The 25,153-nt window shown below is 50.2% G+C and overlaps 1 protein-coding gene across 2 annotated transcripts in view; it reads left to right on the plus strand.

The window, feature by feature from the left end:
• Positions 1 to 25,153, plus strand: part of PHC2 (polyhomeotic homolog 2) — a 120,039-nt gene that overhangs the window by 65,178 nt on the left and 29,708 nt on the right. Inside the window, exons 2-7 of one of the 2 annotated variants that reach the window (XM_055573757.1) lie at positions 5,957 to 6,172; positions 8,772 to 8,930; positions 10,024 to 10,101; positions 10,548 to 10,712; positions 13,013 to 13,165; positions 14,194 to 14,506. In XM_055573757.1, the coding sequence (XP_055429732.1) occupies positions 6,011 to 6,172; positions 8,772 to 8,930; positions 10,024 to 10,101; positions 10,548 to 10,712; positions 13,013 to 13,165; positions 14,194 to 14,506 (1,030 nt within the window). In that variant the 5' untranslated portion in view covers positions 5,957 to 6,010. The remainder of the gene's footprint in view (positions 1 to 5,956; positions 6,173 to 8,771; positions 8,931 to 10,023; positions 10,102 to 10,547; positions 10,713 to 13,012; positions 13,166 to 14,193; positions 14,507 to 25,153) is intronic. The other variant, XM_055573758.1, reaches the window with a different exon arrangement.

A 25,153-nucleotide genomic window follows, 5' to 3' on the forward strand; every position in this document is an offset into this window, starting at 1 on the left:
GAGTGTGGTATGTTTCATGCAATTTTGTTCAACAAAAATTTATGAAATAAAACACTAGGTATAAATGGGAAAACAGGATATAATCCTTGTTCCCCAAAAGTTCACAGTCTAGTGAGAAAGACAGACATATAAGCAGATCAGTTTCATGTGACGTGACATTACAAGAGCTAGGAGAGAGGTAAGCACAAAGTGTCATGGAATAGCCAACCAACGGGACGGTTCTAAGGGAGAAATTAAAACCTAGTTTGAAGGAAGCAAGAGAAATGTTAGAGGAATCTGTGTTCAGTAAAATTTTCACAGAAGAGCCTCAGGTTGTTCTGATGATCTGAGGAGCTCGTTCAGTGACAAATGGAAGGCGGGCATTACAGGGGAGGGAATAACATAAATAAAAGTACGGAGGTCAGAAATAACTAGATGTCCGAAACCTCAAGTCTTTGGGAATCATGCTGTTCCCAGTGACAGTGTGGTGTGGAAAGTGAGGCCAGGGAGGCAGGCAGGGTCAGCTCATGGGCGTCCATATGCCACATTGAGAAACAGAGGGGAAACTGTGAGAACCCAAGAACAGAGAGAATGACCAAATGGTGCAGGGACAACAGGAATATCAAAGAATGGAATTGAGTGAAGCTGTTTGGTAGTTCCTCAGAAAGCTAAATATTGAACTCCCATCAGTTCAGTTCAGTTCAGTCACTCAGTCGTGTCCAACTCTTTGGGATCCCATGAACCACAGCACGCCAGGCCTCCCTGTCCATCTCCAACTGCTGGAGTCCACCCAAACCCACATCCATTGAGTCGGTGATGCCATCCAGCCATCTCGTCCTTTGTCGTTAGGGTCCTTTCAAATGAGTCAGCTCTTTGCATCAGGTGGCCAAAGTACTGGAGTTTCAGCTTCAACATCAGTCCTTCCAATGAACACCCAGGACTGATCTCCTCCAGGATGGACTGGTTGGATCGTCTTGCAGCCCAAGGGACTCTCAAGAGTCTTCTCCAACACCACAGTTCAAAAACATCAATTCTTCGGCGCTCAGCTTTCTTCACAGTCCAACTCTCACATCCATACATGACCACTGGAAAAACCAGAGCCTTGACTAGACGGACCTTTGTTGGCAAAGTAATGTCTCTGCTTTTTAATATGCTGTCTTATGGTCTAGCAATTCCACTCTTAAGTATATACCCAAGAAGAATTGAAAACAGGGACTCAAACAGGTACTTGTATACCCATGTTCATAGCAGTGTTATTCACAGTGGCCAAAACGTGGAAGTAACCCAAGTGTGCATCAATGGATGAATTGATATACAACATGTCATAGATACATACAATGGGACGTTATTCAACCGTAAGGAGGGATGAAATTCTGATACATGCTACAAAACGGATAGACCTTGAAAAGTGAAAGTGAAATGTGAAAGTGTTAGTCACTCAATCATGTCCCACTCTTTGCGGCCCCATGGACTGCAGCCCACCAGGTTCCTCTGTCCCTGGGAGTTCTCCAGGCAAGAATACTGGAATGGGTTGCCATTTCCATTCTCCAGTCTTTGAAAACATGCTAAATAAAATAAACTAGACACAAAAGGTCAAATATTACAGGATTCCACTTATATGAGATATCTAGAAGAGACATTTATAGAGATAGAAAGTAGATTAGAATTCATCAGGGGCTGGACATTCAGTTATTGCTAAATGATGAGGGAGTTTGTGTTTGGGGTGGTGAAAATTCTGGACATAGATAGTGGTTGCCCAAGGCCATGCAGCTAGTCACAGTAGAGCTGGCATTCCCAAAGCCAGGATTACTGGACGCCTAAGTCCATGCTCTGTCTTCTTTAGCATGTCTCCTCTCCTTTGATGATTGAGCACCAGAGAATGGGCAGAGGGAAAGGCTGGTGATCTGTTCACCTGCAGCAGTAACTACTCTGCATGTGCAAAACCTAAGGAAACCCTCCTTCTCTTTCACTCCACCACACTGCACACATCCCTCAACACACCACTCTTCTGAACGCCAGTACATGTGCTCTTATCACTCATTTGGAACTCAGATCAGGGTGGGCAACATTATTTTTATTTTTAAATTTGTACTTTATGCCCAATCCCCACCAACTAAGAAACGGAGTCAGGAGTTAAGGGACAGGCTTCCAAAGATTCATTACCCTCTACAATTGTAAGCACATTTTTTATATATCTGTGCTTTTTTTTCTGGGCTACAGGGCTTAGGTGTCATCATTTCTGATATGCCTTCAAAAGTTATGAATGTTGAAATGAGGGTCCATGTCTCCTTTCAGTTCCCAGTACTTAGCAACCATACCTCACATGCTATAGATGCTCATCAGATGTTCAGGTTGTGGGAAAACTAGGAACGTGTTGATTGGGGAACATTCTAGAAGTTTTGACGAGTGGAAGGCAGAACTGGGCAGCTTCGTGCTTCGAAAGCAGAGATACAGTGTAGGTTTGGGCAGCTCAAATGTTACTTCTCCTTTGAAGTGATCCCTAGTCTTTATGGCAGAGTCTATTCTTCCCTCCTCTGTGCTCTGCAGGAGACTGCAAGGGAGCCAGAGAGAGAGAGAGAAACTGGAGAGACAGCGGTAGCCTTCAAAAGTGAGAGCTAGAACAGACAGAAACAGCCAGCAGAAAGGGAGGAAGAGGGAGTCTCCCTTCCTCTCCATGTGCCTGAGAATGAAAAAGAGGACGTGCCTGGTCAGGCCTGGGGGAGACAGAGAGCCAGGCAGGGGGACCGCAAGAGAGAGAAGAGGGAGCTGGAGCCCGGGGAGTGGGACCAGGAGTGAGCATCGGGGAGAGGGTGTGGGAGAGAAAGCAGAGGGGAGGAGTAGGGAGAGAGCGCCTCTGAGTAACTGGAGTAGCCAGTCAGGGTCCATGGGAGGAGGACAATGGGGTGAGAGGGAGGGGGGAATACTATTCAAGAGGAGAGGTGAGTGTGAGCACACGGCGGGGGGAGGGGGGGCAGCTGTGAGCATGGGGGTGAGAAAGGATGGGGTTGAGGGGGCAGCAACAAGAATGGGGAAACCAGGGGCTGGGGGCAAAAGTCAACAAGACAGAAGAGGGGTGCAGAAGCCAAGATTGAGGCGAAGAAGTGAGGAGGGAGAGGCATGCTTGGGAGCAGAAGAAACGGGCAGACAGGCAAGAGAGTTCAGGAAACACTGTGTCCCCATGTTGCTGAAGTCAGTCTCTTGCTCTTTCTCTTTCTCTTTCCCTCTCCTCTTTCTCTCTCTCTCTTTCTCTTTCCCTCTTTCTTTCTTTCCCTTTCTCTCTCTCTTTGTCTTTCTTTCTCTCTTTCTTTCTCCCTCTCTCTCTTTCCCTCTCTTTCTTTCTCTTTCTTTTTGTCTCTCTCTCTTTCTCTTTCTCTCTCTTTCTCTTTCGCCCTCTCTCTTTCTCTCTCTCTCTTTTTTTCTCTTTCTCTTTCCCTCTCTCTCTCTCTCACATGGGGAGCAGCTGCTATCTTGCCTGTGCAGTTTTTCCATAAACAAATGCCCTGCTGTCTTTAGAATGTTGTCTTCTTTTATTTCTCATCAAGAATTGAGTGTACACCGTGCCCAAGATCTGCCCTGGCCACTGCAAAAACACAATCACGCCAATGCCTGACCACTCAGGATGTAGCCTGCCCCCTCCTTTATTTGCTGTGGCCGCTGCCTTGTTTCATTTTATTTTTTATGTCTATAAGTGTACTACTTCCGTTGAGATTTCCTAGGGTGGGACGCAAAGCAAGAACTGAAACCCAATTCTGGTCAACAGTTTGGAAAAGGGAGGTGGGCATTGAACTAAAAGAAGACTTTGAGATTCTGTGGGATATTCCAAGTTTGAACGTAACTCTCATTTACTGACTTGTTGCTTGGTAAGCCTCCTAATTCCAACAGAGCCTTATCTCTACAACTAGGTTGTCAGTTTCTGCAAGATCAGAAGTATGCCTTCTGTCTGTTGCTTTTTATTGAGCCAACCCTTCCTTCCATAGAACATAAGGTAAATTTCAACTGAGCGGAGCACAGGAAATACTTGTTGGCTTTGCTGTTTCATCAGCCTGCACCAGCATTATCATCATAAGCATTCTTAACAAGAGAGTGGCCAAAAAGAGTCCTAGAGCTGAGTGTAGTTCACGACAAAGAGAATTCAGGGAGGGCGGCCTTGCCCTGTGGCAGTAAAAGCAGACATAAAAATTAGGAGAGGGACTTCCCTAGCAGTCCAGTGGTTAAGACTCCACATTTCCAATGCCAGGGGGCGCAGGTTCAATCCCTGATCTGGGAAATTGGATCTCACATGTTTTGTTTGTTTGTTTGAGTGTGGCAAAACCTTTATTGACAGCTCAAACCTCAGTAGACATCAGAAAATTCATACAGGAAATTATTTAAATGTGATATATGTGACAAAGTCTTCAGCCGAAATGCACACCAGGATCTTACATGTTGCACAGCATGGCAAAAAAGAAATTTTTTAAAAAGAACAAAATTAAATTTTAAAAAGCTAGGGGAAATCACTGCTTAAGGACCAGGTCATGAGTATTGTTTGCTTTTCTTTGGAAGCCGTAGGCCTCTGAACTTCCACTTGCTGCCTTCCGCTGGGAGTAACCTGGGTTTCCTCACCTCCAACCTGCCTGTCTTTGAGCCTTCACCCATACTTTGTGCAGCCCGTGGTAAAACTTGCCCAGTCTGAGGACAGCATCCTGAGGAATGCTGACAACCTCCAAACTGAGCATGTTGGGAAGAAGATGGCAGGGCGTTATTAATGACTATTTTAGTTCTTTGCACTAAGGTTCTCTATATATTATTATTTTCTTCATTTATTAAGTTGGCATAATCTGCAAGCAGAGAATTGAATTCTATGATAGAATGACGAAGAAGTGTGGTTTTTAGATATAGGGAGGAGTGGGTAGAAGGAAAAGCTTATACACACACATATATATTAAGATTTTTATGAATAGCATGAAAGAAGAAAAAGAGAGGAACTTGACCTGAGACCTGGGCATGACTTTCCCCCGACTCCTTCCTTTTTTCTCAGTTCTTCTCCACTCCCAATCACATTGCCTTGAAGGGATGCACAGCTTCCAGTTCTGAATCCCAAGCATACAATGGTCCCTGAAGGAATTTCTGGCACTTCCGTCCTTAGTGCCCAGGATAGAAGTTCCAGGAGACTCTGCCAGTTCCACCTTGGAAGAGGATCGATCTGTTGTAACTGGACAGTGGGAACCAGGCTGGGGACACTTTTAATAACCACAACGGCCAGTGCATAAGGAACTCTCAGTATATGCTCGACTCCCCACTTAGCACTCTATCGTTAATATCCTCCCAACAATCCATCAGTCTCGTGTCTGCCAGGTTAAGACAGAAGGTTAGAGAAGGGTGACTTGCCAAGGCTTCCCAGCTGGTAAGTGGTGGAGCCAGGACTCAAACCCAAGTCTCTCTGACTCCAAAGCCTGTGGTTTTCACCGCATTGCTCAACGTGGTGTCCTGCTCAGCACAGACCGGGGAGCACTCGCTGAGTACTTTGGGAAGGAAACAGACTCCAAACATACTCGAAGCTCTTCTGTCTTGGCAAACAAGACAAATACTACAGTCTATTTTACTGCCTCTTTCTCTCATTCTGTTCTCTCTGGATTTTTTTAATTCCCATGTCTTTCGAGAACTGCCTGTGTAAATACAGACAAGTAATAATTTTTCTGATGTCCAGTTTCTCCACCCACTGATGAAAAGGTTGCTGGTGCGAAGGATGCCCCCTAAGGAAGCCCAGCATAGGGGGTCCTCCCTGGCTGTCTTTCACCTCCCCAAGCAGAATAACAGGTCATAAGGTTTAGATTCAGGCTGACCTGATTTCACATCTTGCTTCTCGAGCCTTGTCCTGATGGCAGGAGTGGCTCAAGACCTCGGTTCGGAAGAGGTCCCACCACAGGCTGGGGGCGACAGATGCCTACTTGTGTGTTCTCTAGTTCGTTAAGCATTTCCCTCTGCCTCTTCCTCCCAGCACCTGCCTGCTCATCCGCTACCTGAGCGCCCTGACTGCGCCACCCCATCGGCCATGGAGGGCGAGCTGCCGGTCCCCCATGCACCCAGCAGCGCAAGTGTCAGCAGCGGTGCCGGCGGCGGCGGCGGCGGCGGCGGCAGCGGCGGTGGCAGTGGCCGGCCCACGGGGCCCCAGATTTCTGTGTACAGCGGCATTCCCGACCGGCAGACTGTGCAGGTAAGATGCCACCTGACTACTCATTAACCAGGAGGACGTGTTGGCGTGGTCCGGTTGGACAGCCAGGGTGCCAAGTCAAGAATGGGCACAAGGGCGTATGTTAGTGGCAGATGTCTGTGCCTCATTGGAGAAGCAGTGATGCGAGATGGGTTCCCTCAAGGAGGTCTGAGGAGAGTGGAAATACTTAGCAGAGCCGGAAAATGCCTTTCTTACCTGGTGACTCAGACCCCACAGGGCCATTCGGGGAGGAGAAGCGTGTGAAATTATTAAGGGCAAACAAGTGAAACTAGCAAACAGAAGAAAATGATCAGGATCAGCTCAGCTGCAACCTAGACCCACTATCTAAGTGACCATTGCCCCATGACAACTCTAAGTCTCTAACACATAGAGGACCAAAAAGGACCCCCAAACAACCCTTTGTCTTTGCAGCCTTCTGCCTTCTTCCCCAAAGCAGTGGTTTGCAAAATGTCATCCGTGAGGCCTTCTGGGTGACTACACACTCTTCCAAAATGCAGTCATGACCACACATTGCCTGCCATCTGCCACGCACCCCATGCTGTCCAAAGCATTTAGCCTATTTATCTTCTCCTCCAGCTGAGAGGAGGGTTCTTATTAGGCACAATTCTATACTTGAGAAAACTGAGGCTCAGAGAAAGTGGTGTCTTATCCAGGATCATGCAGGTAAAGACAAAAATGCTGAACCTGATTCTCACCCCCCACCCCCATCCCAAACCTGCGTTCTTATTCCCTACAATGTCTGGTTGAAGTTCCTGGATAAAATCGGCAGAAAAGAAAGACCGCAGCGAAGAAATGTGTTTTCTGATGGCTTCGCTGTTGCAGGTTGAGTGTACCAGATGAGTGTCCTTACCCTGCTTTGGCCCTAGGCCCAGATTAGGGGATGGAGAGGAAGCCACAGCAGATGGTGGGAGAGCTTGAGAAGTCTAGCTAGAGCAGACCCCATCAGATACTCTGGAGTCTTTCCTCTCCTAGCTATCTCTGCCTCACATTTAATAGCACCACGCTTCCATCCTTGCCACCTCCTCCTGAGCCTCCTCCCCTGGGCCCTTTGCACATGAGTATTTTAGCGTGTTTCTAGCTGCTGACATTAAGAGGTGCCCTCCTGCCCCTCCTGCCTCTCACCACAATTCCAGGCAAAAGGGATTTGAGATTTCTGCTCTGGCAAGTGGAGTGACCTGAAGTTGTGTTCCGCACCCAAGCAGAACCAGTGGGGTGCCTCCTACTTCCATTCGTTCACATCCTCCAAGGAGGAAGAGTCTGTCTCTGCCACTGCTATCTGGATGCTGTGAGGTGCTTTTAAGAGTCTAAGGAAAATAGAAAGGCTGGATAAAGGGAATAAGGAAAAAGAATTACGGGGAGAACAGGTATAAGAAAAACTGAGTACATGTAAAGCAGGAACCCCAGAGGGGAAAGTGCACTGAAGGAAGCGTATGGAGGAGATGGTATGTGGAAAGGTATCTGGGGAGATCCCAGAGCCCATGGAGAATCTGTGATATCAGTCTGTTTTTATAAAACCCCCAATCTGAGCCCCAAAGTGATTTTGTCCAAGAGCCACCAGCCCCTGGAAATCACTCTGAGCCAAAGAGAGCTAGACTGGAGGCTCACTGCCAGGGGGCAGAACCCAGGGTAGGAGCAGCCCTGTAGCCAAGGGATTCAGCAGAATAAGGGTGGGAAGTGGGCCAAAGCCTGGCCAGGGCCCAAGTAGGGCACCCTCCACCCTGGGAAGGTGGCAGGAGAGTGACCAGGTAAGAAGAAAGGAGGAGAATAAAGAAGAAGATACAGGGTCTCAGGGCTGGAGGACAGGTGTTCACTTTTCCTTGTTCCTGAGGGTGGAGGAGAGGCTTTGAGGAATGGGAGACTGGGAGGGGATCAAAGAGCAGCTGTTTGTTGTTTCCCAGAGAATGTGGCTCAACCAGTCCCATCCGAAAAGAGGGAATAGCAGTAAGACTAGCGGGAGATGGTGGCTCGAGAGAGAGAGCAATGGAGAGAAGGAGGGAGAAAGTAAAAGAGGAACGCAGCATCCTACGGCTACAGCAGCATCCTTGTACCTGTAGCATCTCTGTGGCTGTAGCATCCCTGCTCCGCAAGGCCAGAGACAGTCTCCTGAGGGACCAGTAGGACCTCTCAGCAGCTAGGGGCAGACCCTGCCAGGAGGGTGTTGCCCTTGGACAGATTTTAGTTTGGCTGGCTGGAATAGGCCCCCACTTCCAGCTTGTCTCTCTTTCTTCCCATCCCTTTCTGTCCTCATCACCCCTGTGGGCCTGTTACTCTCATCTGAGGCTGCAGAGTGGTGGGGAGGGTACCTAACAAGCCTGCCATAGGACCCGGTGGCACAGATCTCCTGTCTCCTGACCTGAGGGTTGTTGGAGGGGCATGTGCCCCCCGTATCCGGACAGAACAGGAGCGTGTACCCTGAAGAGAGGTGGAGATAGATCAGGTGGGAACGTGTGGAGCTGTGCAAACAGCCATCTCCCCTGCTTCCTGGCGAGTGGGGATCACAGACCTGGTCATTCGGGGGGAGGGGTTGGAGCAGGCCTGACCGCAGAAGGGGCTCTTCCCTCCCCCGCCCCGCCCTCCGCAGGTGATCCAGCAGGCCCTGCACCGGCAGCCCAGCACAGCAGCCCAGTACCTGCAGCAGATGTATGCAGCCCAGCAGCAGCACCTCATGCTGCAGACGGCGGCCTTGCAGCAGCAGCACCTCAGCAGCGCCCAGCTCCAGAGCCTGGCGGCCGTGCAGCAGGTGAGACCGAGGATGCCGCCAAAGGAAGTGAGGGAGGAGGCAGGTGCCCCGCCCCTCCCACACGTTCTCTAACTGCCTCCTCATGGAACCCCTGCGAAGTAGGCACCACTGTCAGCCGCGTCCTTCAGCAGGTGAGGCGAGAGGCTCTGGGAGGCTCAGACCTCCCCTGGGGTCCACAGAGCTCTCGAGCAGAGCTGGCCTTGCTCAAGGAGGGACTGCCGGCTGCCTGCCTCACCACAACACCACACCTCAGGGAGGGGACTGAGGGTGCGAGAAGGCGTCCACAGGAGAAGGCCGTCACCCATGCAGCCCACCTGTCTGCCCTCAGTGGCTGAGAAGAGCTCAGTCATCCAGTCAACAGAATGCTTATGCACCTACCATATGCCAGAGGTCATGTCAGCCCCGGGTGCACCATGGATGCTGTCCTCCTGGAGCTTGTGGTGGGGAGACAGCAAGTAGACAGAAACCCAAATAGACAAGAAAGCAAAATAGTTAAATACCAGAGTGCTGACAAGCTCTCCCAAAGAGAAGAGTAACAAGGAGGCCCACCTTAGTCCGGGGGTGGGTGGGGGCCTATCTGCTGGAGGAACGGTGAATGAATGAATGAATGTCTGCTGGAGGAACGGTGAATGAATGAAGGAATGAATGTCTGCCAGAGGAACATTGAGCGAATGAATGAATGTCTGCTGGAGGAACTGAAGGATGAGAGGAAGCTGGCCAAGGGGAGGGCACAGGCTGGACATTCCAGACAGTCTGTGCCCGGCTCGCCACGTGGGAGCCTATGAGGTGGGTATAATAGAGGGGGCCGGGGTGAGGGGCTGAAGAAAGCTGGAAGCATGGGTGATGGTCCTTGCTGACAGTTGGAGTGCTTCTGTGTAAATGCTCGGCCTCGTGTAAGCCTTTCGGCAATCCTGCAAGCAGTCCCCACTGTATAAAAGAGGAAGCCGAGGCACTTGCTTGAGGGCCTGTCGATGAGCCAGAGTAAGGACATGACTCCTCATCACTGCCCTGCAGTGCACCCCATGGTGGGCGAGGGCCGAGGGCCTGGCTGGAGGAGGTCTGGGCCTCGGTGACAAGGATTCTTCTTTCCCAGGCAAGCCTGGTGGCCAACAGACAAGGGAGCACTTCCGGCAGCGGTGTGTCCGCACAGGCCCCTGCCCAGTCATCCTCGGTGAGTAGGGTGCGGAGCAGCAGGCCAAGCCCACGGTTCTAGGACCACTTCCTTCCTCTTTGACCAAAATGCTCATGAGCCTCCAGATGCAACGGTGGTGAATCCTCAGTCATGTAGAATCATGGCTGGAATCCATTACTCTCTCCAGAAAAAAAATATGTGCACCACTTTCTAATTTCTGTTAGTAACTCCCTGTCATCTTTACAATGTCAGGGCTCCTGGCTCACGGCTCAGCCCTCTTCCCATGGGGTCCTTCGGACAGCACTGCACACAGGCCAGAGACGCAGCAGTGCTGGGGGGAGAAACAGGACCCAAGAATCAGAGCTGGTCCTAAAGAAGGCTGAGTCCACCAAGGAACAGAGGAGGTGGAGAGAAAGAAGTGGATGAAGGGGTGCAGTTAAGCCACAGAAGCACCCGTTTCCTACTGCACACGTCTCTCTCCCCAGATCAACCTGGCAGCCTCCCCAGCAGCAGCCCAGCTCATCAACCGGGCTCAGAGCGTCAACTCGGCAGCAGCCTCAGGCATCACCCAGCAGGCCGTGCTTCTGGGCAACACGTCTTCTCCAGCCCTGACTGCAAGCCAAGCACAGATGTATCTCCGGGCACAGATGGTGAGTCCCCATCCTGGGCCATGGCTCAGGTAAGCCAGGAGGACAGAGGCAGAGAAGTTGGGAGCTGGGCTATTAAAGAAGGGTGGCAATTAGAGAAGGGTGGGGAAGAAGCACCAGGCGGACAGTTGGTAGGAAAGCAGGGGTGGCATAAAGAAGGCGGCCTGGAAGGCGGACGGGAGCTTGATAGTGGCTCCATGACTCAAAGAAAGGTAGGGTTCCAGGCCAAAATTAAGTTACCCGTGGTGCCTCCTTTCCTTTCCCTCTGAGAGTGAAACAGAATTATCCTCCTCTTATCAGAAACCACTCCCTAAAATTAGTTACGGTAGGGAACGCAAGGGTCTATGCCCAGGTGGTCTGTCCCCTCAGACACGTAAGACAAGCAAGTGCACGAACATCCGATACCCCACAGAAGTCGGGTCTTAGTCCGCTGGGACTATCCTGCAGGGATTGGCCACCACTAGTTCGGGGCCACGGAGAAGGCAATGGCACCCCACTCCAGTACTCTTGCCTGGAAAATCCCATGGATGGAGGAGCCTGGTAGGGTGCAGTCCATGGGGTCGCTAAGAGTCGGACACGACTGAGCGACTTCACTTTCACTTTTCACTTTCATGCATTGGAGAAGGAAATGGCGACCCACTCCAGTGTTCTTGCCTGGAGAATCCCAGGGACAGGGGAGCCTGGTGGGCGGCTGTCTCTGGGGTCGCATAGAGTCGGACACGACTGAAGCGACTTAGCAGCAGCAGCAGTTCAGGACCAAAAGTGCATCCCGCCCCGGTGGTGAAGGCGCCGCCAGCTCCAGGAAGTGTGTTGCCACCACTGCATTCCCAGCCGGGCCTCCATTCCCATCAGGGCCGCCCGGTCAAGCATTCATCAGGTGGGCTTGCTCGGGCCAGATGTACTCAGGACGGTATCAGCCCTCCACACACATACCTAGAGTCCCGCCTTGACACCTGTCCCTAAGAAGTACAGAGGCCCATAAGAAGCTGAGGGGTTCCTAAAATGAAGCAGACTTTCCCAGGAAAGCAGCAGCATTTGTTCCCCCAAGGAAGCAGGCAGGTCTAGGTCTAGATTGGGCTCAGCCCACTCTGAGTCCGGTTCTCCCAGCCCTGCTCTGAATTGTTCTCCCTCCAGCTCCTTGACATACCATCCTGAAGGCTGTACGGCCCCAGCCCTCGCTTAGTTTTTGTGGCCAGAGCTTGACACTGGGAACTTTTCTGGTTCTGCTCCAGCACGTCAGTTCTTGACTCTGAACTCACTGAGGTGCAGCTCCATTCCTGGGGAATAGCCTCAGACACCCATGGGGACCAGACTTCCACTTCTCCAGGGAGCCAGGCAGCCCACGTGACACCACCCACACCTGCTCTGTCTTCAGTTCACCCCATCCCTTCTCTGGCTCAATTGCTCCCGCTGGAGCCCTGGAGCCTGGCCACCTCTCCCCCCAGAACGGGGTGCCCTCACTCAGAGGAGCAGATATGCTGTCATGTACATGTCCAGAGCTGGACTCACAAGGGTGGGAGTGTCGCACAGAGACCCTCAGTCCCTGCACGCCATGCAAGGAGATGTAGACACAAGTACAACCTGGTTCCTCTTGGTTCCTCTAGCACTGTTGTCTCTGCTCATGCATGTATAAACACACACACACACACACACACACAGCCTAATCTAAATTTGACTAAGAAATGGGCAAAAGAATCTAATCTGATCGCTTCTGGCAGAAGGTCCTATTCTGACCCACACCTAGAGTCCAGAGCAGATTAGATTTTTTTTTTTAATTTTTTATCTTGTATTGGGGTATAGCTGATTAACAGACAATGTTGTGATGGTTTCAGGTGAACAGCGAAGGGACTCAGTCATACATACACATGTATCCATTCTCCCCCAAACTCCCCTCCCATCCAGACTGCCACAGAACTTGCAGGTGAGATTTAGAACATAGTTCCAGGGCATCTGTCTCAGCCCAGGGGCTCTGCTCCCCAGGATGCTGCAGAGAGGGACTTGAGGGTGTCCGGCCATCATTATTGGTCCCTTCTCTGGGGTGAGCTCTTGGCAGAGGCTTCTGAAGTACACCTGACTTGGTGCAGCCCCAGGGCAGCCCCCTAGCCCTGGCCCTTCCCTGCCCGGCCTGGATCAGGACTTGAGGGCCCTCTTGAGATTTTCAGGAGGCACCTCTGGACTCTCTCCCTCTCCCACGTCCCCCGCTTCCTCCCCCCAACCCCGTCTGCTCCCTGGCTGAGCTGTCGTGTCCTGTGGCTGAGCCCACATTGGGCAGGTAAAAGGCGCCTCGTTTCCTGTGATTCCAGGCCCAGCCAGGTAACCTGGTGCAGGTAGCTAGGAGCCTAGGCGGCACTGTTCCTTTGTCCCCTCAGCTCATCTTCACGCCCACGGCCACCGTCGCTACCGTGCAGCCTGAGCTCGGCACTGGCTCCCCCGCCCGGCCCCCCACCCCTGCCCAGGTGAGGATTCCATGCTTGTGGGCGGGCAGGGGGGTGGGGACCCCTGCCAAGGGGGCACTGATGCTGGGTCTGGGCCCGAGCCCTGGAGGAGCTTTGGACGTCTTGGGGTGCTCCAGGAAAGCAGGTGGGAGACGGTGTCCCATTACCCCTAGACTCACTCCTTGATTCCTCGCTGAGAAGGCCTCAGCCACTCTGGACCCTGCTTCAGGCCCCGACCACAGGGCAGGAGCAAGTGTGATTGCCAGAGCCGGTGGCCCCACTACCTTATACCCTCCCCAGGATGAGCTCTGCTATCATTGCTTTTCAAGAGGAAAATTCCACTCTGATGACACATGCTAGCAGCTCTAGGAATCAGGAAAAACAGCATGCAAGAGGGAGCAAGGATGAGTCCTGGGTCCCTTCCTCCTGCTGGGAGCACGCAGACACAGCTGTGGCTGTAAAGATTCTGTGGGTGGTGGGGAGGAACCAGCCCCATCTAAGGGATGGGGGTCAGACGCAAGTCTGGCACAGCCTCCGTGTGTCCAGCAGAGGGTGCCAGGGACCAACTTGAGTCAGCTTGCCGGTCCTGATGTGTAAACCCAATCCTCAGGACAGGATAATCCTTCACCTGGGAGACTTTCACTTTTGCCCAGGCCTTTCCCAGTGTGGGAAGCCCCATGCCCTGCCATGATTCTAAGTGGTACGCAGCCCATCCTGATAGATTGGGGGAGGAGGGGAGGTAACAGGAGGGAGAAGCTGCCCCGGCCTCCCTGCCCCCGCCTGCCCCAGCCAAGGCAGACATCCCTGCTCAGAATTTAGTTTCTTCTGCAGATGAATCCAATGACCAGCACTCTGTCTGTCCCCTTTAGAAACTCTGCTCCTGGTTTCTCCTTCAGCCCCTTGTCTCGTCTCTCTCGCTTTCTTTCCGATCTAACAACTCGCACGTTCAGCACTCCTGGATCCATCCCTAACTCCTTCCCTGTCTGAACTATGTGTCGGCATTGTTCACACCCACATTCTCTGGACTCCTACAGACCCCTCTTTTCCAGGTACAGAACTTGACCCTCCGATCACAGCAGACACCAGCTGCAGCAGCCTCGGGCCCTACCCCCACCCAGCCTGTCCTGACCAGCTTGGCCCTGAAGCCCACGCCAGGTGGTAGCCAGCCTCTGCCTACCCCATCACAGGGCAGAAACACTGCTCAGGGTTCCCCTGCAGGTGCCAAGTCTGGCACAACCGACAGTGTGACAGAGCCACTCAAGAGAGGAGACAGCAACGGCAGTGTGCCTGGGAGCTTGGAGGGCCGGGCTGGGCTCAGCCGGATGGTGCCCACCGTGGCTACCCACCCGCTCATTGCACCAGGTAAGCACTCCAGGAGGAAGGATCCTATCCCAGAAAACTCAGAAGGACGATGGGTCAGGGGGAAACTTTCACACTCTCCTATTTCCCATGGGCAAGATAAGATGTCAGCCGTGGGTCTCTCTTTCCCCTTCTACAGTCTTGAGATGTTCTTCAGCTCCAGATTCTGTTTCATGCTTCTTGTCCAGCTTTAAAGAAGGAAGCCATGTTAGTGGAAATAAATGGGACCTTCTTTTTCTTTTTTTTTAAGAGGAGAACCTTGTTCATATAAATGGTCCATCATTTAATTTTCTTTTATTTGGCCACACCATGTGTCATGTGGGATCTTAGTTCCCCATCCAGGGATCAAACCCATGCCCCCTGTAGTGGGAGCACAGAGTTTTAACCACTGGACCGCCAGGGCAATCCCAAATAAGACCTTCTTCACAATGGGTACCATGATTCTCAGGGTACCAAATCATAGCTCTTCACCTAGGCAGTGGAGGTTTGGCAGTTACAGTATTTTGAAATTCTCTAAGAGTCAGCAAAAAAAGGATAGGGGCTAGCCAGAGGCATGTAAGAACCACACAGGGAGCTGAGGAAGTGAGAAGTTTATTTTCTCATCACTCAACAGACATTTGTTGACTAATATGCGTTGGTTATGTTGCCAGTTCCGGGGGTGCCGAGATAAATAAGACATGGGCCCTGCCTCCCAGGTGGGCAGGGTCTGGAGATACAGATGAGTACAGCCTGTCGTAGATGTTAGCTCTGAGCCCTGGAGGATCACAGAGGCACCATCTAGCCTGGGGGAGAGGAGCCAAGAAAGGTTTGCCAGTAAGAGTGGTACTCAAGAATAAACCTTGCAGATTATAAAAGTAATAATCCAGCAGATTACTTAGGAGGCAAATTATATGAACAGGATGAATCAGTATTCCCTAGGGCTAGATTCTCCCCGCTGCTAAGATTCTCCCAGCGCTGCCTACTGAAGGCAATCTTTAATGAGGAAATCTGCCAACAGCCCTGGAAGCCAGACTAATCAGTCTCGGGAAGAAGACCAAGCTCTTATAGCACAGAAATGTAGTGATGGACCATGTGACCTTGCATTAAAGATAGAGTCACCCTGGTCACATCCCTGAAATAATGACTCCCACTCCGTCCTCACCCAGACCATTTTACCATCCAGTCTAACCTGCGTTTTTATTTTTCTTGAGAGCCTACTTTGTGCTTGTTACTAGATTAACCACAATGATCAAAATGTGATTTCTCACCTAAAGGAGGGTGCAATCAAAAGGAGGGAGGTAGATTTTTAAGCAAATCCATTCAATTTCATAATTGCCATTGTAGGACTAAGTATGAGGTACGGGGGGGCCCAGATGGACACCTCTGTGCCAGGCAGGATGGATCAGAGATGCTGCCCCCCAAGGAAATGGCACTGGATATTGAAGCAGGAGTTGTTTCCCCAACAAAGGGGAAGATATTCTAGACAGATGACAGAGGCATAGGTAGAGCCTTGTGATGTGAACCGCGAAGAGCCTGAATTCAAGTCCTTTATTCACCCTCTGGAGGCTTCAAGGACAGAGGTGGTCTCTGCCTCCCGCGGACCCTCTGAGCTGAGGCAGGCCGCTCTCTTCAGAAGCCTAACCACCCTGTGACTCTGGGCCTTTCTTCCTGTCTGGCATTGCTTTCTCCAGAGACTAGTCCAGCTTCTTCCTTTTATGGAGAAAGAAACTGAGGCTCAGAGGGTAAAGTCTGGGTGGGGGGAGGTGGGATGTCTTAAAATGAGCTGATATCAGCTGAGACTAAAGCAAGGACCCCAAATTAACATTTCTCCTACCTCCTCACGCAACCTACAAACCATAGAGCAACATCTGCATTTGAAGACTTCCTGAGAATCCCGTTTCTACCCAGGTCAAAATGTAACCCCTGCCTAGATCTAAGCCAGCGCCCAGCCTCCAGATTCTAAGGACCCTTCAATGGAAAGACTAGTTCTTAGGTTTCCTCCTAAGGCTCCTAGGCAACCCTGGGGCCTCAAGAAAACTGAACACAAAGGGGACCAGCACTGATAAAAACCTCTGATGTGTATTAGACAATACGCTGGGCTTTTTTATGTACCCCACCTCTTCTGCTTTTCAGAAGAACCCCCGTAGATATTTTCATCCATTTTACAGATGAGAAAACCGAAGTTCAGAGTGGTTACCCAAGAAATTACTATAAATATCACTCAAGGTCACATCACTATTACGTGGCAGAACTGGAAACCGACTCCACGTCTGGCTGAGTCAGACAGTGCGCTCTTAATCATCAAGCCATGTTTGCCTCTTTCAGCTCTTTTGGGGCTTCCTAGGCCTTTCTTATTCCTGACCCAAAGTTCAAAGAGCCTCGTGGTTCTCAGATTGTTCTGGGTTTTACAGAGTCTAGCAGAGGGCTCTCTTCTCTTGAGCCTGATAAAAGGGAAGGCCAATGAGTTACAGACCGAGGCCCAGGGCCCCAGCTGTGGCCTAAGACTAACAGTATGTGGCTATAGGCAGTACAAGAACTCTCTGTGGAGCCGCTGTGAGTTGCAGACCACAAAGACTCTCTCCCCAGTGACAGGAATCAGTAGGCTTTGCATTGTTCCTGCCTCCCACTGTCCCTCCCTGTTCTTCCCTTCCCCTCCCACCCCTTCCTCTCCGTGGTTCTACTCCCCACCCTCAACAGCCCGAATGGAAGGCAGCAGGGAGGCTTAAGATGCTAACAGATCCTTTCAGGGCCTCTAGAACAAAAAAAGAGTCTGAAATAATTCTCCTGACCTGATGGGGGTGGGGAGGGAGTGGCCAGGAACAGCACCTGCCCTGGGCCGCCACTGTTCCCCAGGCAGGAGGTAACTTCTGGCCTCCTGCCCAGCCAACACACTGTGAATGATCAGAGTGTGTGTGCATGCGTGTGTGTGTGTGTGTGTGTGTGTGTGTGTGTGAGAGAGAGAGAGAGAGAGAGAGAGAGAGAGAGAGAGAGAGAGAGACTGAGAGAGAGGGACTGGGGAGCGGAGTGGCAGGTTTTTGTTTGTTTTTGAAGCATTTTTTGAGCTGGCTGGCTGGTTGCCCCCAGGGAAAGTAACCAGTGGAGACTTGTGATGGGGGGCAGTGGTGGGGGTGGGGGGGAGAGCAGAGAGGAATGTGTTCTCTGGGGGCCATTCCCTCCCCAGCAGGCAAATGCTGCAGTCCCAGCTGGGACTGCTCCCACTGACAGCTGTTTGGGGGCAAAGCCCCTCCCCCCATGGCAAGCTCCCTGCTGTTCCTGCTCCTGTCACCTTGGCAACGGGCTTCTTTAGGCTCTGCAAATAGAAAAGGTCCCTTATGCCGGCAAGGGGCTGGGTTGGTGGGAGGGGGCGGAGAGCAGAGCAGAGAGGTTGGGCCTCGCAGTGTGATGGAAAGACTGAACCAGGAGGGCAGAAGAAGGGTCTCCATAGGTCTGGCCTCCAGAGGAGACCAGGGGGAGCTGGGTCACAGCTCCTGATAAAAGGCTTGGTTCTTGGAGTCCTCATTCTAGTGGCTCCACTCAAGGCCCCTAGACGTACACGCAGGCCCAAAGGTGAGAAGAAAGTGGCTGACCAGGAGGGAGATGCTGTCATAAAAGAGAGCCGTCCAGTCACTGAAAATCCTGGGCGCTTTTCACACAATTGTGCTCCAGATGCCGGGTCTTTGTTCTGTCTCTTCGTCCCTCCTCAGGTCTCTGGAAGGAGAGAGAATTCACTGTTGGGAAGGCCTGCCACACAGTGGCTTTGTTTTTACCACAGAGAGGGTTTTGTGTCAGGGAGCGGGGATTCTGTCTGTGAGAAGCTGGACAATGTGACGCGTGCTGATTCTAGGACCCTTGGGTACCATATTTCCCTCCCAAAGCACCTGCCAAACTGCGGGGTAGAAACACTTTTGCTGAGAAAGTTCAGTAAAAACCAAAACATTACATGAAGTCCTGTTTTCTAGCTCCAACAATTTTAATGTTAAAATCAGGCAACCAATTATGACGATCATTTCAGTTACCCACTGTAGGACCAGATTGAGATTACTAACCATCTCCTCCTTGTATTAGGTCAGGGTTGGGAGAAGCCAGCAGATATCAGCAGAGAAGTTTTATATTTGCTGAACATTTCTCACCATGGGTGTGCGTGTGTGTGAGAGAGAGAGAAAGGGGAGAGGCAGACTGTGTGCCTTGGAACTGTCGGGAGTTCCTTCTTTCCCCAACTCTTTCCCCCTAAGCTCCTCTTACGTTACATCCATGGTTGCTGCCAGTAATAATAATTACCAACCAATAATGAACAACCATGTTCCAGGCACTGGACTAAACGCCTAACCTACATATCTCATTTACTCCTAGCAGTAATTATTCATCTCACAAATGAAGAAGGTATGGCTCAGAAAAAAATAATTAGTTACCATCTCCATATAGCTTTCCCTCATTAATTGTTCAATTCAGCTCCACAAATACTCATTTAGCACCTATTATGTGCCAAACACGATGCCAACCATATGGGCATTAGAGTTGAACAAGTGTAAAATCTAAGAGGGGCTATGGAAATTTGAGTCGCGCCTTGAAAACTGAGTATGTTTCCAGAACAGAAGTGAAGGGGATTATCTCAGCTGGCACCGGGAGGCATCTATGCCCAGAGTGCCCACGTGGGCCTGGGACCATCTGTGCACATAGGTGGGCCCTGCAGCTCCTTGCTCCTCCCCGGCCCCACCGCCATTAGCTGTGGGACTCCCAAAACGCTCAGTCCATCCATCCCCTGTCGTGTTTGACTCTGACACCTCTCTTCTAGCGGACCTTGCCTTTTTTTACATTTCAGATGCCTGCCCCCACGGTCCACAGATGACTCCTCAGTACACATCCAACTCTGCCCCCCCCACCCCCGCCCCCAGCGATTTCCAGCTGTCTATGGGATCCTCCCACGAGGATGTCACCCCACCTGCATACACATTTTTAAAATTTGGAGATTCATACATCAACCCCCAAAGCTGGAAGTCTCCCTCTTCAGAAAGGATCCCCCTTTCCCCATTCCTGGCCACTGTCCGCAGTCATCAGGTATTCCTGGACCCAGGCTTACAATCTCAGGACGGTTTTGATTCATTTCCCTTCAGGGAGGCAGGAGTGTTAGAATGGGAAAAGCATAGGCTTCACTGTGAGACCTGGTTTCAGACCCCAGCCTCATCACTTACTGGTTCTGTGACCAGCATCCAGTTACTTCATCTCTGTAAACCTTGATTTCTTTGTTTATAAGACTAAGATGGTTATTTTTACCACATGCTATAAAGATGGATGAGATGCGATGTGTCCAGCACTGAGCAGGCTCACAGTGGATACTCACTCCCTTTCACTCCTTATTCCCACCCTCCATCACCACCCACTTTCTCACCATGTTCTGACCATATTTTCTGTGTCAGCTCCCAGGTTTGCTTAAGGCCCGCTGACCAGATGAGGTTTAACTGACCGCCAGACCCTCCTCCCATACTTGCCAGAGTCACCTTCCTCAGAGACTTGCTCCTTGCTTGTTTAGAAACCTTCACTGCGTCTTTTATTTCCTGCTTCATCGGGTCACAGGAGGGATTCAATAATTAGCATGTTAATGACTTCTGACCACTGCCTCTGACTCTGGGTAGGGGCCTTCAAGACCCCAGAACCACTGTAATTGCTCAGGGCTTCCCCACACAGATCCTCCACCTCTCCTCCCCCAACCCCAACCCCTTTGTGACCAACGTGACCTGTGCAGACCTTCCACCTCTCCTCCTGGCATCACACTCCCCCTTCCTCATCCATCCAAGATTACCTCCAAAGTTCTCAACAGCCTCCAACTAACCCTTGAAAGCCTGCCATCTTAATTTGCACTTGCTGACTGCGCCCTTCACTCACCCGTCAGCATTTTTCAAGCGTTTATGAGATCCAAGACACCCTGCCTCATGTGTCAAATGAAGTCAATTTTCCCTGAATCTGCTGCATTGTAGGAGTCTCCTGGAAACAACTCCCCTTGCTCGTAACATGGGAACACTGCCCATTCGCCTCAGAGCCTGCTTGTAAGGAGTAAATGAGACTCAGATTATAAGAATGCTTTGAGAAGTTCAAAGCAATATATACATAGCAGGTAGTATTTTAAGAATACCTACCGTGTATTGTGCATCTTCTCAGCATGAACAAAGGCAGTGAACCTCTCCTCTTTGTGGTTGAAACATAATCTTCCATTTGATACTAACAGACTGCTCTGTGACGTATCACTGTAGAAGAGGAAATCAAGATTCGGAGAGGTTAAACAATTTGCCTTCAGTTGCACAGCCTGTAGGTGGCAGAACCAAGATTCAAACCAGATCTGTCTCTAAAATCCATGCCATTAGCCACTTCTGCTGTATTTTCATCCCTCTACCAAGGGTGGGTAGTTTCCTTTCTAATGCTGCAAGCTGTCCTACAAGGAATCCTGCCTACACAGGGTGTCTGGTGGTTTTGCCAGGTAGCTGCAGGGCAGGTCTAAAGATATTAGGGCATAGACAGCCCACCACAGCATGTCCCAGAGGTGGGCAACCCACTTGTTTCCTCTGCCAGGGAGACTCCCTCATCTCCATTTCCCCTCTCACATTCCTCCTAGGCCTCAGCCTGGCAGGACTGCATCTCAGAAAATCCGTGTGCCTATTTCTTCAGATTTTCCTAAAAGGAGCTTCCTTGTCTAGTTATGTGTATGTGGGACTCTGACCTCCAGAGTCAACCTCAATCTCAGTCACTCCCTGAGGCCTGATCACGTGAGGTATCTTTGGAGATGAGCAAGCTCTGAAGGGTGCTGGCATCATTTAGACCCCCCCACCCCCCGGCAAACTGCCTCCTCTCTGGCTGTTCTCACACCAGTCACCAGGGGTTCAGCTGCACAGGGTGCCCTGTAGGTCCCTGAAAGCACCATGGTATTTAAGGCCTCAGGTCTTCCCACGTGCTCTTCCTTTCATCATCTTCAGAACTCTGAATCATGCTAAATACTCACTTCCTCCAGGAAGCCTTCTCTGCTTTCCTTTCCAAGCTGAATCTCTTTTTCTGTGTTCTCAGTAGTGTGTGCTTGTCTCCTGTCGTTAATATTTACCAAGTGATGCTGAGGGTATCTGTTTACCAACTCTCTCTTGCTAAACTGTATTCCACTAAACCTATTCTAGGGACCAGGTTTTGGCCAGCACCAAACACAGCACTTGCTCTGTAGTCGTTGCTGTGATTTTTGTCGCGTGAACGAATAGCTGAAAGTATCTCTTCATTTAACTCTCTAAGCCCTAAAGAGTAGTAGGTAGTAGAAAGTTATGCCATTCCTCTCTCACAAGCACCCTCCCCTCACTGGTAGTCCAGGTAATTCCAAACTCTAGTCAAGTATTGCAGCTCAGAGAAAAATGTATTGAGCAAACCTCCAACCTACATCTGGGATGCTCACTGCTCCCATGTGTTTTGAGACAAGAATCCCAGCACTTCTGAACACTGAACTTTTTCCTGCATCCAGGAAGACTTAGGATCAATTGAGATCCATTACTGGTCACAAGTTCTGGCAGTGCATGCAGCAAAGGGGGCGTGTCGGTAAACCCTCACAGCCAGCCCTCCTGCACAGGGGCCCTTAATCCTCTTGCTGCTAACAACCAACCATTTAGGGGAACGGTGAATTGGTCTCTTCAGATTCTAAGGCGGCTGTCAAGGTTAAAGCACCAGACGGGAAAGAAGAGCTGGCCTAGAGTCTCTCCACTGAGCTGGGCCCTAATGTGGGGAGGCCCTAGGCCTGCCCCTCCTCTGTTCCATAACAGAAAGGGCTGACGAGGCCTTCCAGAGCCATGGCTGAGGTCCCACGGAACCAAGCTTTTGTTCCCTAGAAGCAGTGAGCCTTCTAGCAGTGGGGGATGGGGGCAGCCAAAAGAGCTCCAAGCAAAAAATGAAGCCCCTGGACTGTAGGAGGAAATAAAGGCCCAGAGAGATTTCTGTGCATTAATATTTCAAAAACTGACATGCCCCATCTGAGCTATAGAGAAGAGGGGTGCAGCCGCCTCTGGTATGGTGGCTTCAGTGGGAAGTGCCCATCGTCAACCACCCCACTGACCTCACTATGATCGACAGCAGATAGTTGCTGAGCATCTACGGACATGTAGATTATTGTGCTGGACAGTGTGGAAGGGAAAAGAAACATTGAACATTAGTTCAACTAAAGCACATCTCTAAAGTTGAAAAAAAAAAAGAAACATAAAACTTTGACTCAAAAAGCATATAATCTGGGCAGATAGACAGGAAATAAACACACAAAAGCATAAAAAGTATTCAAGTTTAAGATATCACTGACTGTAAAATGCACCATGTTTTTGCCTCTAAGAAAAGCACTACCAATTAAACCAGCATCATCAACTGTAATATGCAGCCTAATTCAAAAGATGTTAAAATGGTGGTGGGGGATAAGAATTTTTAAACATTGATGAAATACGTCTAGAAGATAGCACATGTTAAATCACAAATGAATCAAAGAAATCAGCAGTAAAAGCAAGAGCATTCAGGACTTCCGAGGGAAAACCCGTAACTGAGGGTCAAGGCAAAGAGAGAGAACATGAGCTGAGCCTGGGCCAAAGAAGCTTATGCCTTACTGAGATCACTGAAGCAGAAGGAGGGCATTCCAGAAAATGGAAGCGCTGAAGTTGAAGCCAGAAGGGCACAGTGAAGAGGAATGCTGTACAGACAGTGAGCAGAGCAGTTAGGGTGGATGAAGGTAAGGGCAGGCAGGCGGTGAGCAGAGGTTACAGAGGAGGAAGGTCTTCAGTAAACCAGAGTGCTGATAAAACCAAAATGGCCTATAGGGTTATCCCCAACTCATGCCTATCTGAGCTCTGAAGGGGAAGAGTTCTGTGGCACAAACAAGCTGGAGTTCCACCTTGCTGTCATTCATTCATACAGCCGCACTGAGCATCTGCTAAATTCTAGGCACTTTGGAGGAAACAATCCTAAATTCTGTCTATCAAAGCAGATAAGTCATTCACTGAAATAACTGTGAGTGTAGATATCATCGTGACCCCCACTCTAAAGATGACGAGCCAGAGGTCCAGAGAGGTCCAGTGATTGTCCAGCCTCCCACTGCTGGTAAGTGGCAGGAAAGGGAGGTTGTGAGGATTTGATTTATGGCACTCTAGACAGTGTGAGACAGGGTACAAACTTCTGTACAGGGCGCAGTGAACAGTAAAGATTGCTTGGATCAAAGAAATAATATTGAAAGGTTATTTTATGTTGTAAGAAGATCTTGAACACCAGGGTCCTTAGACAACCACAGACAGAGGAGAGTCCCTGATGGCTTTTAATCAGGGATCAGATCTGTGCCCTAGGAAGATTAATTTGTGATCTATCCACAAGTCAGATTATAGAGAGAAGAAACTAGAATCAGAAAGACCAATTAGAAATTTACTACAACGCTTTAAATAAAAGGAATTTGACTCAGCACAATGCTGGAGTTAAATCATGGTCTTTGCTTTTATTAATCTTGAAAGTTTAAGGACGTACATTCCCCCTACCCCAAAATATCCTGCAGTCTTTGATCTATGAACTTCTCTAAGCTTTCATGAGCTTTGTTTCCAGCCTCGGCATATGCTAGCATCATTTGTCCTGAAACAATGGCCTTCCACAAGCAGCACAGGGTTGGGGAGAGTGGGACAGAGAGGAGGTCCAGGGATGGAGGGCTGGGAGGCCAACAGTTGCTTCTCCCAATCTTGGTGAACACATGTGTACTGTGCCTAACTGTACTCTTTATGCACTATAGATCTAGAACCTTCTCTAAACTTCCTTTTTCCACATTATAAATCCTGAATTTTAAACTCTTTTCCTATGATAGCCACCCTGCCCCCATCAGACTGTATGATCATCTAGCCCAAACCTCTTGTCTCACAGATAAAACCCTGAAGTCCTGGGAAGGAAAAGGACCTGTCTCGGGCCACACAGCCAGTGGGTGGCAGGACAAGCCTCTGACCCTCTTAGCCTCTCTGACCTGTACCATCTCCAGCTCTCGGCTCAAACCAGCAGCCCCTAGATGGACTCTGTTCCCAGGATAGGAATTCATGGTTTGGGGATAAGGGAGAACAAGTTTCACTTGAGTCTTCAGTGATACTTCCCCTCATCTGCAGATCTTTTTGACTGCTAGAGCCTATCCAGGCACTTCATGGCCTCTGCAGTATCTCTTGGGTGTCTTAACAAGGATCATCTTAAAAATCCCTGATTACTAAGTTTGCCTGATTAACAGTCTTTACCTGATCATTAAGTTTTGAGCTGTTCAGGGTGAAATTAGGAGACAAGGCTCAGGTTGGGGTCAGGGGCAATTTATAATCACCAAATGCCTGCTGGCATTTCCAGTTGGATGCTCTACCATCACCTGAAGCCCCACACATTTCTCTCAAAACCTCATTACCGTCCATGTTTCTCTCTGCCACTGTTCACCGTCATCCAGGCTATAGCTGCGGGCCATCCATACACCCTCCTCCTCTGCCTCCAACAGTAGGTCACCAAGGAGCATTTTGTGTCTCTTTGACACCTCTTGTTTGTGTCCTCTCCTTTCCATTCCTGCTGACATTCTGCTTGAAACTCCACATGGGCTTGTGATGAGATAGCTGGGAACCTATGAGTAGTATAGACAAAATTTAAGAAAGAAGGTACCTCCTCTAACTGTGTGTGCAG

Source organism: Bubalus kerabau, chromosome 3 (assembly GCF_029407905.1).
Source record: "Bubalus kerabau isolate K-KA32 ecotype Philippines breed swamp buffalo chromosome 3, PCC_UOA_SB_1v2, whole genome shotgun sequence".
In the NCBI taxonomy this organism is placed as follows: domain Eukaryota; kingdom Metazoa; phylum Chordata; class Mammalia; order Artiodactyla; family Bovidae; genus Bubalus; species Bubalus kerabau.